This window comes from Cuculus canorus, chromosome 6, assembly GCF_017976375.1.
Source record: "Cuculus canorus isolate bCucCan1 chromosome 6, bCucCan1.pri, whole genome shotgun sequence".
NCBI lineage: Eukaryota > Metazoa > Chordata > Aves > Cuculiformes > Cuculidae > Cuculus > Cuculus canorus.
In genome coordinates this window covers 23,666,608-23,681,402 of record NC_071406.1, presented here as the reverse complement: position 1 = coordinate 23,681,402, position 14,795 = coordinate 23,666,608, and the positions used below count along the sequence as shown (strand labels likewise).

The 14,795-nt window shown below is 43.1% G+C and overlaps 1 protein-coding gene and 1 long non-coding RNA gene across 2 annotated transcripts in view; one reads left to right on the top strand and one right to left on the bottom strand.

The window, feature by feature from the left end:
• Window positions 1-14,795, top strand: part of WIPF1 (WAS/WASL interacting protein family member 1) — a 38,816-nt gene that overhangs the window by 12,526 nt on the left and 11,495 nt on the right. Inside the window, 3 exon segments of the mRNA XM_054069905.1 lie at window positions 9,713-9,801; window positions 11,331-11,460; window positions 13,636-13,812. Of these exon segments, the coding sequence (XP_053925880.1) occupies window positions 9,751-9,801; window positions 11,331-11,460; window positions 13,636-13,812 (358 nt within the window). The 5' untranslated portion in view covers window positions 9,713-9,750.
• Window positions 7,233-14,787, bottom strand: LOC128852501 (uncharacterized). The gene is made up of 3 exons (XR_008450373.1): window positions 14,692-14,787; window positions 12,051-12,608; window positions 7,233-9,310 (listed from the first exon to the last, which is right to left on the bottom strand). It is a non-coding gene; the product is annotated as an uncharacterized LOC128852501 (long non-coding RNA).

Below are 14,795 nucleotides of genomic sequence, written 5' to 3'. Positions count from 1 at the left end.
TTAACTTTTTGTTAGGGCTTTCGATGTGAAATCTGAACTAATCTCTGTGCACTGTAGTTTTTCAACATCCTTATAGGAATATTGCAGTATTTACAAGAGACAGCGGTTGGAAAAAAGTGTTTTAAATTCATTCAACGTGTCTGACTCTTACGTGCCTCATATTTCCCCTTTAGAGATGGTCACTCTTTTAAGATTAATTTATAGACACTGGTTTTAGTAGGGCCACAGTTTACTGCAGGTTTAGTAAAACTTAGTTATGAAGAAAACACTTTATGCTAAAGAAAGCTATTTGAATGCTGAAGCCAACTGAATTCTAAACCAATACCTACTGAGAAGTAAAATAATCTGATGGTGTGTGAGGTCTTTGATCCTTCTCTATGTGCATTCATTACAGTGAAATCCTTTTGACTGCAGCTCCGTGTCATCCTGTTGGTCAGAAGAGAGAGGTAAATGAAGTCAGGTTCAGCAATGATGTCATGCAGGTCACAATGTTTATTAATTTAGTGCCCTGGGCACGGAGGGGATGCGGTGTGGGATGCCTTTGAGCTCCCACGGTCAGCAGAAATCCAGCGAAGTACCAGAGCTTGCTCACCAAATTCGGTTCCCATGACTTCTTTACACACTGGCTGAAACTTGCAACTACTCAAGTGTCCAAAGAAACCATTTAGACTAAGTTCTGATACTTTTTGGCCTGTTACACCATAAAACAGTTGAGAGGTGAAAAAAAAAAGATCTTCCAGATTTCTGTTAAACTGATCTAAATGGCCAAATTGCTTTCATGCTACAGAAAAGAAACAACTGGTCAGACCTGTAGCAGAAAAAAAAGCTGCAGAGCAATAGGTGGAAAGGCAAAAGGTGCAGATGCTGATGTGAACAAAAGCTATTTTCTGATGGTGACAAGCTGGGGGCACAAAGGGTCAGCCCATTCTTTTCTGCCCTTGGGTCACCTTCTCTGTGCCAGCTGCCTGCCACCCTCAGGCCATCAATGACCTGGTCTGGTCAGAGAGCTGAGCAGCACCACATTGTGAGGATAAGCTGCTGAGAAGAGTCCCAGTCTTCAGGACTTTTTACAACTTCATGCAATGCTTTTTTTTTTTTTTTCTGATTTAGGATGGAGTAAGCCGGAGCCAATACTTAGAAACCCTTAATTTCTGAGCTAGCCTGTGCCACCCTACCAACAGCTCCTATAGCTTAAGATGGCTAAAGTCTGGGGGAGAAAGCTGTGCAGCAAAGCACATGCTACTGAATAGCCACATGACACTGAGTGATCACTTCTGCAGTACTGAGAAACTGGAAAAAGCAGCCCCAACAAAGAGAATCTCTTGGGCTACATATTAGAAGCAGTATTTTGTGAACACAAAATGTTCACAAGGAGAAACAGATGAGGGAGTAAGATGGAAAGAGACATCAGGTCCTTGTTCTCCTGGGTGTGTTGTGCCTATGTGGAGGACTGTAACAAGGGTCTATTTCTTTAGGGCTGCGTGCTGAGGTCACCTCCAGCCTGGGTGAATCCCTCCTTGGCTGCACTGGGCAGTGTGCCTAGGGTAACACAGCCTTGTGCATTGTTTCAGTCATTTGGGTTGACTAAAGGCTGTCTTAGATGCTAGGTAATTGAATATTGCAGGCAGCTGTGCTCTGGATAGATGAAGTAAGAGCTCGGGCACAAACGGCTTGGTTCTTATCCATTACCTCTGCCTGGGAGAGAGGGTGAAGCTGTTTGCAGAAAGGCTTTTCTTTGTGAAGGGGTTGGGGGAAAGGGCTTTTCGGTTATTGGCAGAGAGGCAAGGGTAGGGAGGGAGCTTTAGGAGGTTTCAGTGTCTCAAGTTGTGTCCTCCTGTCCCCAGGGCTGGGATACAGCCTGATCGGTGTAGATTTCTCTGATACATTTGACCCCAACCTCCTGAAGTAAGAGCTCGGGCACAAACGGCTTGGTTCTTATCCATTACCTCTGCCTGGGAGAGAGGGTGAAGCTGTTTGCAGAAAGGCTTTTCTTTGTGAAGGGGTTGGGGGAAAGGGCTTTTCGGTTATTGGCAGAGAGGCAAGGGTAGCGAGGGAGCTTTAGGAGGTTTCAGTGTCTCAAGTTTTGTCCTCCTGTCCCCAGGGCTGGGATACAGCCTGATCGGTGTAGATTTCTCTGATACATTTGACCCCAACCTCCTGCTGCGGAATGACACACGTGCTTGTTCTAAAACACCAGCAAGATTCTCTCCTGCAGTGACTGGTGCAGGGGCTTTGCTCCAGGCACCACGTACGGAGCTGAGGTCCTGCTCCCAGGGCAGGGTCGCTGTGGTGGAGAGCGTGAGCCAACTGGGAGTCTGAGCAGAAAGGAATGTTTCTGTGTATCACCTCTGAAAGCACTGGCTGAAAGAAATTATAGGGATTGGATGGAAGCAATTTCAGTTTTCAGTGAGTCAGAGAGATACTTTCTGCTATAGCGTGTTTGCTCTTATATTATCAGCTTTTCTCAAACCCACATCCAAACACTTAAGCTGACCAAAAGCTTTTCTGTTTCTTCAAAATAGTGACTCTATTGGTGACAGGGGGCAGCTCTCCAAAGCTAGCCATTGCCTATGATCCTCTGCATATCTTGAAAAATATGTCACTGAAAAAAAATTTTAAAAATATTTGGATTAAAACGACATTCTGACACCATAGTGGCCTATTTCGTAGCTGTGATTTTCCATGGATGCAGCACCACCAGGTTTTTGCCATATAACTCCTGATTCCCTTTGACAGATGAGGTTTGCTGGTTGCAACTTGCCATGAACCATGAGTGCATCTGGCTGTTACTGATCTTGGCGCCCTGTGGTCGTGTGCTGGCTCAATAGTTTGATAGTTCACTTATCACTGACACCCCACAGTAACCTGCTTTGTGAATGTGGCGGTAAGAAGTAGATTGATAGTGTTTAGGGAGTTTTAAGATTTTGGGGAATTGTCAAATATGAGATGCTGTCAGTGCTGCCTGCAAGGGTCACTGTGAGGATGAGGAAGGTAAGTGTGAACCGTGGAGGAAGATGTAGATGCTGCAGGCTGGCAGGACATAGGTGTTGGGGATAACATGCATAGAGGTGAAAGCACCTTATGGCATCCTCTCACTTTTTTCTAATTTTCCTGTGCTTTGTTTGTTAGCATAATTATTTACCTTGCTGCTCATCACTAGACCACCTGCACCTTTCACTTAGCTCAGTTACGGTGTTGTTAAGAAGTAAAAGACTAAAACTCTGCAATGTATTGAAAAGGGTATGACTAAAAAAAAAGAAAACAAAAAATCATCTTTCTGCAGCCTACACAAGGATAGGATAATATTCAATTGTTACTGGCTCAGCTTGTGTTTCTTCTACAAAAACTGCCCTGTGCACTCCTGCCAGAAACCTCCAGGCTCTTGCTTTCTACTTTTCTCCTTTCTGGCCCCTGACCACAGCAGGATAGTGTTGCATCCCCCAAGTCAGTCACTACTAGGTTTGTACAGATGCAATTTCCCATGGTAGGAGCTGTTATTGCCAGCTCCTCTTCAAGTTGGGGCTAAGTCTTATTTCAAGGCCTCAAAGACCTCATCTACTTTACACATGTGCTCATGAATGAAGCCTGTCATCTATCACCCCTCCAGCGCCTGTTTGTGGAAAGAGAAAGGAAGCTCTGACTTAGGATCCAAGCAAGAGCTCTCTGGCGTCACTGGTGCCAGCCACTTTCTCTGCGCTGGCATTTTGCGTAGAGGGTGGCATTTTTTACTCTAGATGGAAAGTCATACTCATACCAGTCATTTCAGGTACTATGGAGAGTTTCTTTGAAATGTGAAAAGTCCCAAATACTTGGCTTCCTCTCCCTGACAGTAACAGCTCCCCAGAATTTCCCTGGGTCTCATGCATCCAAAGTAACTTCTCCTCTGTTGGTCTCTCTGTTCACTGTCTGGTTCTCTGTAAGTGGTTTTAAGGGTGAAATGTTAGCGCCTCATTTCACTACCACAGCTTCCTCTGGACAGGTTAGGGCAATTTGCATTCTCACACCCTTTCTTAGGCCATACAGTCTTGTAATCCCATCATTTCAGCCAGAAGTCGTCTCTAAAGGACCAGTCACTGATGTTAAAGGACCCCAAAATACTGAGAATGACGTTTTTAAATTTCCCTTTCCTCCTCCTGGACACCTGGACTTGGGAAGGTTTATCCCAGTTAGGAATGCTGAATATAGGACAGTTTTACAGCAGTACTGTGGTTTCTCAGGTAGATCTTGTATTGGGTTGCTTTAGCACCTGTTGGAGGTTTTGCCCTACTCTATGTTAATGACAGAGACCAGAGAGTCTCCTAAATATTCTTTCTTCGTCCTGACGGGGAATTCCTTTTTAGAGTATTCAGGTAGCTTCATGCCGCACTGGTTTGGATTTAGTGTCCTTGTTGAATTCTTTAGAGGTAAAAACAACCGTATTTATTTATAGGTTTCTATATGTTCAGAAACTTGAATAAAAAGAAAAGAAGAAAAATATCTGCTGGTTTTCAGATGGGATTTTCTGGCACGATGTTGCATGGGAGAGATGTCTTCAGCATCCTCTAAAGCTCTCATTCTCACCTTGCCCCGTGCCTGCACCGAACTGTCTTAATGCAGACATCCCCTCTGGCCTCTGGAGGACACGGTGGTGTAATATGGGACATGTAGACTTACTAATGACTCGGCTCCACCAAGCGGAGTGGGAGGAGGGGGACTCAAAAAAATTTCAGGAGACAACGTGGTAACATTTTTTTTTGCCAAAACAGGTTAATAGTTCTGTACTCCGTTAAAGAAATTGTTCATGAATAAGTACTGTAGTCTGCGTGAAACTGATTTTAAATTATTTTCCAACTGCCTTGTAGTGTATTTATTATTAGTTGTCCTTTTTGTTTTGAGAGCTACCTTACTAAAGTACTTGGTAACCTAGCCCAACTTCCTCAAAATCAGATTTTAAAATTTTTGCTTTCTTTTATTAACAGGAATTAATGCATTTGGAAAAAAAAAAAACCCAAAACATATAAATATTGGTTTGGAAGTCAGGTCCCTTTGCACCATTTGAGGGCCAATTGGCATTTTAATGGGCAGCTTTGGGGTTTTTTTTGCCTTGAGTTCTGTCGCTTCTATTTAATTTCTACAGTTGTTTGTTCCTTCCTCTTTTTCTGCCTGGAAATTCATCATGCAGGAAATGATTAACCGCAGTGAGCTGTCTGTCTGCCTCTTGAATCTGTTTCAGAGAGGGCGCCTCAAAGCAGCTCAAATGGCTGATGAGATGCAAACAGTGCCCTTGCAGTCCAGTTGTTCACGTTGTCCATCCCACATTAAATGTCACATTTCTTTTCAGCATTTGTAATGCTCCTAAAATGATCTCTGAATCACCAAATTAAATCTGAAATGCCCAGAATTTATGTTGATTTTAGTGCCACTTTTGCTTATTGCTCTTTACCGATTGTTTTGCCGGAGCAAAGCAGAATGCATCACATGCTATCTCCTGTACTTTGGTTTTTGAATGAAATTAGTTTTTAGCACAATGTGTTGCATATCATAATATTTTAGTACCATTCCCAACAGCAACTGCAGGGTGTGCCTAGTAGCTTGCAAAAATCAGAGCTTCCTTATGGGATGATATGATTTACCTGGGATTAGGTGAGCCTGTTGTTTGCTAACAGCTGGGGGAGGTTTCATAAAAGGCAGCAGATACAGACTGTATGCACACACCTCTCTAGAAGGAGATCTGCAGGTAGGCTGCCTTGGCACCAGGGTTGTAGCTGAGCAAGTGTGAGGATGGCGGTGGGGTGCCTGCTTGTGGCGATGGCAGCCTCGAGCAGGGCCGGACCTCCAGAGGAAGCCATGGTGTGCATGGCGCTGCTGGCGCCTGCCTCGCAGCAGGAGAGCAGCTGCTGCCGCTCCCAGCTGTGGAAACCCTTCTCTCTTGCTGACAATACAGACCTTTGTGGTTGGGGTTCAGAAGCTGATGCTGTGGTGTACTTGTGCAGTTTAGTTACTGTAATCCTTCCTGCTGTGCCAACGATGCTCACTAGATATAACATTTCTGCATAGCTTCTTAAAAGCTGTGATAATTTACACTACTGCCTAGAAAATATGTAAGGATGTGTGTCCTGGGTTTCAGAGCACTGATGCGACTTCAGCCTTGGTCTTTTGGGATTGGATCCTTTCAACACCCTAAACCACCACCGAGTGTTACAAGCGGCTTGGTTGTTAACAGATTTTGTGGACAGAATTTGTTATTGGGTGGATCAGTTACGATTCAGGTATTTTACCATGTCACCTGTTAGCAACTGAGCATAATGTTCATTTCTTAAATCCAGCTCTTTCCCACTAACCAAGAGCGAATAATGAACAGCATCCATGTTCAGGACAGTAACCAAAGCTTTCCTCTAACTGCAGGGTTACACTTAACATCTTAGGATACCTCTATGCCCTGTGTGAATTGGCTATCCTGCAAATTAGTCATGAACAAAGCAGCTATAGAATTCAAGTTCAGCATTGTGCTGACTCACCTGCTTTGCTTCTGCAGCCCAAGAGGTGCTGCTCATCCCAAGCATCAGCCCCAGCACTGTGCTGTGTGAGCAAGACCCCACACGGCTGCATCTCCTCGGTGGTAGTATTATTATTATTATTATTATTATTATTATTATTATTCCTATGGGCTTATAGTGATCTAATTTAAAAATCCAGAGAGCGGCATTTTTTTTTGCTTACAAAAAGTCAGACAAAGAAATAAATTGTATAAAATCTAACAACCAAACAGCAAGGGTGAGTTAGACCTTTGAAGACAGAGGGTGCCATTTCTTGCTGCAAAGTTTTAGCTTGATTTACTGAAAGTCTCTCTCAGCAGCAGGAACAGTCTCAGACAACAAGAAAAGTAAAAGTGACGCGGTGTTAACTTGTGTTTTAAGCTAAAATTTGACAAACTGGCGTGGTTTACTGTCTCTGTAAGTGTATGCGTTATACTTTTGTGTGTGGGCACACAAGGTTCTGAGTCATGCCATATGATGCCTTTTCTGATGTCTCCTAAGGGAAGTGTGTGCTCTAGAACATCATGAGTAAACAACTCTGTAGGATGCTTGCATTAAACTTGAAGCCAGTTCTGCCCGAGCTAGGCCTATTACAGATACTTCTCCTGTTCTTCCAAAATGCCATTTTCCAGACCTCCCTGGCAACTACTTTGGGCTCTTTCGGCACTTGCTAAGTGCTAAGCTCAGTAATCTGCAGCTGTGTACCTAACTTCCATTCCTGTCCTGTTGAGAAAGCCCTTCATTACCAGGTACTAGCTAGTGTGCAGCTGGTGATTCATCAGAGGATGTCATCCCTCCAGAAGATGGGGTAGGGAAAGAGGGGACACTCAGTGCCTTTCTCCTTCTTATCTACTTGCAAATAATGTATGCAGGGAGGGTTTTGGAGAGGCTGTGGAAGTGGCTTCCCCTTAGAGAATTCAGGCCTCAAGCACTACCTCGCTTCCCTTTTGTTCCCACTTGTTCCTTAAGAAGCTGATCTAAAGCAACTCAGTTAAAAGTAAAAAAAGTAGAACTGACCAGCACAAGCATGCAGAAAGCAATCACTTAACTGACAGATAATTTGCAAAAATACTGCTTTTTAGCGAAAGCACTTTATAAACCAGCTGGCTCACTTGCTGCATTCAGGTCTGAGCTGCCTTAAGGAATTAATTTAAAAGACTGATGTCAAACCAAACTTTATTCTGCCTGCTCCAGAAACTTTCCTGTGGCACATGGAGTGCCGAGGAGATTCAGTGTACATTATTCAGACTGCTTTGGCCTCGTATCAAAGCACTGCAGAGAGGAGAATTTGTCTTTTTAATCAGTTGAAGGAGTTAAAAGCTTGGTGAAATAGCCTAATGGCACAGTTACACTAGAGACAACCACAGCTGTGAAAAGACTGCGTTAAGAAACAGGATGGTTGTGGTCTGCTGTAAGAAATAATTTTCCTGTTGACTGTTTTTTTAAACAGGAAGCTGAAGAACAAAGCAGCATTAGTCTTGGTGCTTTTAATAGGCTTAAGATTTCAAATATTGCATTTAGAAAAAGCAGATCGGGAAAGTATAGCACTTTGTGCAGAGTTTTATGTAGTGACGGAAAGCTAGAAATACAGAAGACGGGAATATAACCATAGTAAAGCAGATGCTCTGAATGTGAAACTTGTGCTTCTGTGGAGACATCACAAGATGTGCAGTAACACACCATAGGACTGATGAGAGCACGCCAGGCTACTTGCAGGACTTTGTGAATGCGTGTGTTTGCACAGTGCTGGGTAGGCTTGGCTTCGCAGTGTTTCCTCTTTGTCAGTCAGTCCATCCACCCACCAGCTTCCCCTCTGCTCTAGCTGGACTTGCTTTTTCGCAGCAACCAGAAAGAGCAACAGTTTCTGCAATAGAGGAGAAAATTTGCAAAGACTACAGACAGTGGTAGTGCCTCACGCCACTTTGAATTCCATTTTTTTTTCTAGATAGTCAGCCAGAGCTAAGAGTGATGTGTCTGACTCCTTTCCAACTTCTTTTCTCCCTAAGGATGTTAGACATAATCCATTGAAGTCTTATTGCAGAAAAGCTTTCTTCTGAGGAAGGTAGAGAAACTATTTTTTAATGGGTTTATAGCTGTATTCTAATTCTTTTGAAGAATGGGCATCAGAACAAGATAAATCTGTACTTCTAGTCTTTTCTTTTTCTCACATATCATGGATCATCTCCAAGCCATTACAGACATTTTAGGTAGTGACTCACTTCAAACCCTCACTGCAAATGCCATTTTGTTCCATTCAGAACATTTTCCTAATGGTTATTTAAACACTAAAGGGTACTGTACCTACAGTTCTCCTTGGTTTTATCAAAAACAATTAAGTGACTTTCAGAAAGTAAAAGCTGTGTATTGGGAATAACAACCCTGGGGACCTCAGCGGTCAGCCTTGAGTTGTCTGGAGAATAACCCTTATTCTTATTCCCACTGTGTTTACCTGTCTGTGCAAACATGATGTAAATTGTGGCAAATTGCTATTACTATAGCTAGCTCAGGTAAATGGGCAAGAGCAAAGAACATGCTGAAATGCCATAGCACCATCAGAAAAAACCTAGAGCCTCCAACAGGCATGGTTCCAGTGAGCCAAAATGCCACATAAAGCCCTTGCAGCTTTAAAAAAATTCCTCAATCCTTTTCCTTTTTTGTTGTTTTAATACTTTTCTTGCAGTGAAGTTCTACATCTCGGGTGTGACACTCCCATGATTGCCTTAGGTCCGAAGTTCTGTGTGAGTGGAGAAAATTGGGAGCCTGGTCTCCAGAGGGCATGACTGTGTGTGCCGCTCCTGAAAAAGAGGAAGGTGCATTCGGAGGTGATGATGGAGCTTGGTATCTTCAGAGCAACCAAGAGGAAAGGAGGAAGTGTGTTTTTTTCCCAGAGCCTACCCATAACAGTGTGCATGCGTGTGTGTGTGTGTGTGTGTGTGTATCTTCCAGCAACTTCAGGGCTTTAAAAGATCAGCATCTCTTTTACAGTATGATCTTAAAGACATGATGCCTTCCTGAAGTAAGGATTGATGGTATAGCTATGGGATTATGCTGAAGTACTTCCACAGGAACAAGATTGTTGGATTAAACACAGCTCAATTTTGTTAGCTGCAGTGATAGATTTTAGCTGAATAGTAATCCCAAAGATAACAGATTTATTAATCTCCAGATTTTATGCATTTCTGTGTTTTGCTGTGCAGGTTTCTTAGCAAGACCAGACAGAGCTCAGCCTTTCACCATGCCTGTGCCTCCCCCTCCTGCTCCCCCTCCACCGCCAACACTGGCCTTGGTAAGTTTTACAGGAGGCAAACGTACCACTGTCCTCTGTTGCTGTTTGTCATATGGAAAGTGACATCCTTGTCTACACCTCGGTGTCTATGGGTATGCATAATATTTGGAGGAAGCTCTCTGATTTTTTGGTTATGGTTTATGATTGATCCGACAAGAGTGACCATTATTTCCATTCCCTTTTAGTGCCCATATGGATGTCACTAGCAACATTGACTCTCTGTCCTTCTCTTCCTCCCTCACTGGTGATTTGATCTGGTGTAGGAATCCTCGGCAGAGAGGCACAGCTCCTCAACAGCTTGTCTAAGTCAGGGGAATTGAAGTCTTGCTTTCCCCTGGTCTTTCTCCAGCCACATACTCCCACCTTCTCCCTTGTTCTAATCTACTACTTACATGATGCAAATTGGAAAAAATTGATCCTTTTTTTTACATTTGGTAAGGATAGTTCTTAGCCAGCATAGGTCCCTCAACCAGCTTGTGCTGTCAAAGTACAGGATCCACTGCTTGCACAGCGTGGTGACTGAGAATACACTGGACCTGACCTAAATCAGCCTAAGCTGGAATAGAGCTTATGTTTTGTTTGCCCTCCAACAATCAGTCACCTCACTCACGTGAATGAAAAGGCTTCTTAAAATGCTATTGTAAAGTACTCAGATATTTTCACAATAAAGCCTTAGCTAGTTACATTGATGGGTTGAGCTGTGCTGCTGAAGAGTCTTTCCCTCACTTTCCACCACAAGCAAGATACAGCCTCCATGCTTGGTCTCTCCATGGCAACTCTCACCATCTTTCAGGAAATTTCCATCACACTGATCTGATAAATAGGAAAGCTTTTCAGGAACTACCATTTCCTGGAAGAAATAACCATGTATATATGTGTGTGTGTGCACATAACTGTACATATATTTGTTTGGTTCTTCCTTGAAAAACCATGTTACCAAAACATAACTGAAGAGAAAGAGGATCACTGAAACAAACCTCATGCATCTAAAGGCTTTATTGGGTCTGTTTGAACAGGTCTATATTGTTGAAGCCATGGTTGCCATTTTAATGTATTTCTGTCAAAACTGAAATAGTAAATAAAACTCTGCCTTTCTTCTGATTTATACACAATTTGTATGGTAGGAATTCTCACTACAGCTTTCAAGTATGTTCACCTTTTTGTATAATCAAATTATGTGTGTAGTCCATTCTTGTTTGGTCTCCAAAATGGCAATTTGCCAGAGATGTGGCTTGGCTTTAAAAAATCAGAGACTCTAAATCCTGAGTTAAAAAAATATGAATTCACATTAAAGTGTTCCGTTTCCAGTGAATATGGTGGGTTAGAATATCAGCAGTGTTTGAGGCCTTGAGTCAGTAACAAGTGCAGGTAACTGTAACATCATTCATAAAGACAAACATGGCATGCTACCCACTCTAGTGCCATTAAAACAAAAATTGAGGTCCAGGGTAACATCTGCATTGGAACAAAAATTTGTGGCAAGAAGTTAAGGTTTATTTTGCCCTCTCATTTTTTATTTTATTTTGCAGGCAAATACTGAAAAGCCAAGTCTAAGCAGGTCAGAACAAGCGGGGCGAAATGCTCTATTATCTGATATTACCAAAGGAAAAAAGCTAAAAAAGACTGTTACTAATGACCGCAGTGCTCCAATTTTAGACAGTAAGTATGATTTTGCATGTTGGAGTTCCTGTAAATGTGAATGGTTCTACATATCTGAATGCATAAAATTATTTTATATATCACCAGATGAACTACCATGAGAGAAGTAGGTAAAATAAATTGCTAAATGTTGGCATATATAAATTCTCTTTACAATGGATTAAGTCATCTGAGAAATCAAGTGCTGCTTATGAAATGCAAGTGGTAATTTCATTGCTTAGTCTGATAAAGCAGCTCACTTTTTTGTTTGCTTAAATCCAAAAACTATGCAAACCCTACTAGGAGCTCTTCTGAGGAGCTGCAGTAGATCAGGCAAACAAATTTCCTGTCAGGACTGAGGAAAGCACACAGAGTAAAATGGAATCTCAGACTCCACTTTTGCATAAACAGCATAAAAATAAAGGCTTGTTAATGGTCCCAGTACCACTTAAGTAAAATCAGAGCCAGGAGCCACAGCCCCACCTGGGTGTCACTCTGCTGCATCCCATTTTGCCGCTCCTGGAGTGACTCAGAGGTGTTAACTTTTTGGCCAAGCCTTGTTGTTCAGCCTGCCCAGCTGTGCTCTGGCACAAGGCAGCAGCTTCACTTACCTGGCTATGGAGACAAGGTCTTCATCCAGCTGCACTGCTGTGGTGTCTCACTCAACGTCTCATCAGGAAAAGCCCGTGTAGCGAAAGTACTGAGAAGACAGAACAGAAGCAGGAGAAGAGTGAGGAACAAGGGCCTGCTCTGTGGGAGGAACTGCATTTATTGCCGTGGGAGAGAAGATACCTCAACAGACTGATTAGCAGATGTGATACAGCTCAGTCCAGCCATGCAATCAAAGGCTAGACTGTGGTTGGAAGATGATGAGGAAAGAAGGAAATGCCCAAAGGAGCGTGACCAAATAAGAATAATTAGAAAAAATACGTACAGTCCTCCCTTGAGTATTATCTATGAAAGCAAAGTTACACATCCTAGTTACTGTAATGAGCTGGAGTAAAGTATTAAGGTACTTAAAGGAGGGGTTAACGGTAATATTAAAATTATGTGGCCTATTATCTTGTTTACCTGAATTAACAAATCGTGATGAAAGAGTGAAACATAGTAGCAGGGTTCTCCAGAGGCTCACACCCTGTTTGAGTCAGAGCTGAACTCAGCTAACATGCCTGAGAAAAGAGAGGGATGATGTGAAACACTCTCCCATGAACACATCCTTCCTCCTTTTTTCTGGGTGGGATTATTAGAAGTGTTTTTCATCCCCAAGTTTTAATTACTTTAAAGTCAGTGAAATTTTTACCCACCCAAAGTTGTGGAAATCAAGAGGCCAAGAAATTAAGCAATGGATCCTCAGCCATGTAGCCCGTCATCTGAGAGCTGATCTCCACAGATATCCCACCCTGCAGGCCTGCTCATTTTGCAGTGATGCTCTGAATAGGGTTCCTCCCTCTATTTGTAATTGTGGAAAGACTTTCATTCTCCTTTTAGCATCTCAGTGTTGTCAGAGCAGAAATACAGACATTAGAGAGAAATGGGGGGTGAGGGCGCTGATAAAATAGTTCCTGCCTATTGAAAAAATTAGCAGATCCTGTCACAGCATTTATGGATGCACAGGAAAGCAAACGGAAGTGTAGTATCTCTCCCCACTAGGCTTTGTTTAAATAAGTAGATGCGTTGCAACATCAATAGTGACAGTGGTCTGTGCATTCCTAGAAGTGATCACCAGAGACACCTCCAATGGGAAAGACTTGCTTCCTTCCTTCTTTCCATATTTCCCATGAGATTGCCCTGTCCCTCAGTTTGCTTATGGAAAATTGGAGGGAAAGGATAAGAGAGCAAAGGTATGAAGAAAGGGGAAACAGCTACAGAGATGCTGACAAAGACTTGATATTCTCAGAGGCCCCATCCATATTCAATTCCAATTTCTCCCTAGTGACTTGTTCTCTGCTTTCTGGTCCAGAACAGACTAAAGGAACGTAGCTTACTAAAGGACAGAGCCTATGCTTATTACACAACCTCTTCCATGGCACAGCAGTGGTGGTGATGGTAACTGTATAATCCAACCTGAACAAGAACTTTTGCATTTTGAAAGCTCATCCATTTTTCCCCAGTTATATGTGTTGCTCTAATGATAGAGATGACTTTGCAGAATCAGTCTCTCTTCTCTGCCTAACGTGGGGATTTTTTTCCCAACAGAACCCAAAGGACCTAGTGGAGGTGGCAGCGGTGGCTTTGGAGGAGGTGGTGGTGGCAGTGGTGGGGGTTTTGGCGGTGGCAGTGGTGGCAGCTTTGGTGGTGGTGGACCACCTGGCCTTGGAGGCCTTTTTCAAGCAGGAATGCCAAAGCTCAGATCGGCTGCGAATCGGGATGCCGGTAAGAAAGACCTTGCAGTTTCAGTGTGGAAAAGTAAATGACATTGCTTAAAACCTTAGCAGCACAGCAATGTATTACCTGCTGGGACTGAAAAAGTCCTTAAAGATCTTATGCTCTTAGGAAATATAATTTTCAGCTTGAATCTTGTTTTTATCTTAATACTAGGTTTTATAAGGGAGAAGTGAGACTTATCTTTACACTCATCCTAGCTATTGATGAAAACTAAAGACCTCAGCAATGTTGAATTGCAAAGTAGTGTCAGGCAGACTCAATCCTGCCTTACCTGTGGGCGTGCAGGACCAGAGGGGAGCATAAGAGGATTCCATATTAATTTTCCCTTGTGCGCTAGGAAAAAGGATCTACTTTCCAAATGGAAAGTACATCTGCATTAGCTAAACAACAGCATGATTTGCCACTTAGGGAAGGCATGAAGCATCCCAGCTGGCTGGTACACGCACTACAGTTTCAGGCTTGCCTGGGGCATGCACTGTATCCTTCTGGCTAGCAAAAGAGCTGCCCAAAGCTTTCTGCCCTTTGAAACAAAGGAGATCTGTGGCCATTGGATTTTGCAAGGTTAGGGATGTAGGCTTTTACATTTGTTGAAGGAGGACCGAGTGACAGGGGTTGTCAACCTTATGAACCTTACCTGTTATGAACCTTATCTATTTTCTAGACTAATGTAAGTTTTCAGCACGTGTGTTCTTAATGGTCTCCTCAAGCCGTGACTGTGTCACAGGCCATTTGGGGAACTTGATGTGTTAATACGGAAGCTGCTGGCACCAGAGAACAGCGCTTCCACTGCAAGGCTTGGCTGCCTTCTTCCCGACAAGTACATCCTTAGATAACAGCTGCTAGAAAGGGCTGAGGAGAGCCTCTTACTGGACTGTCGTTAAGCGTTGTTTAGAAGCTAACGCGCTTTTGCTTTGCAGCGGATCGTCTCAAACATTGTTCCTTGCCGGCTGAGCCGCCACAGGCCCCCCCGG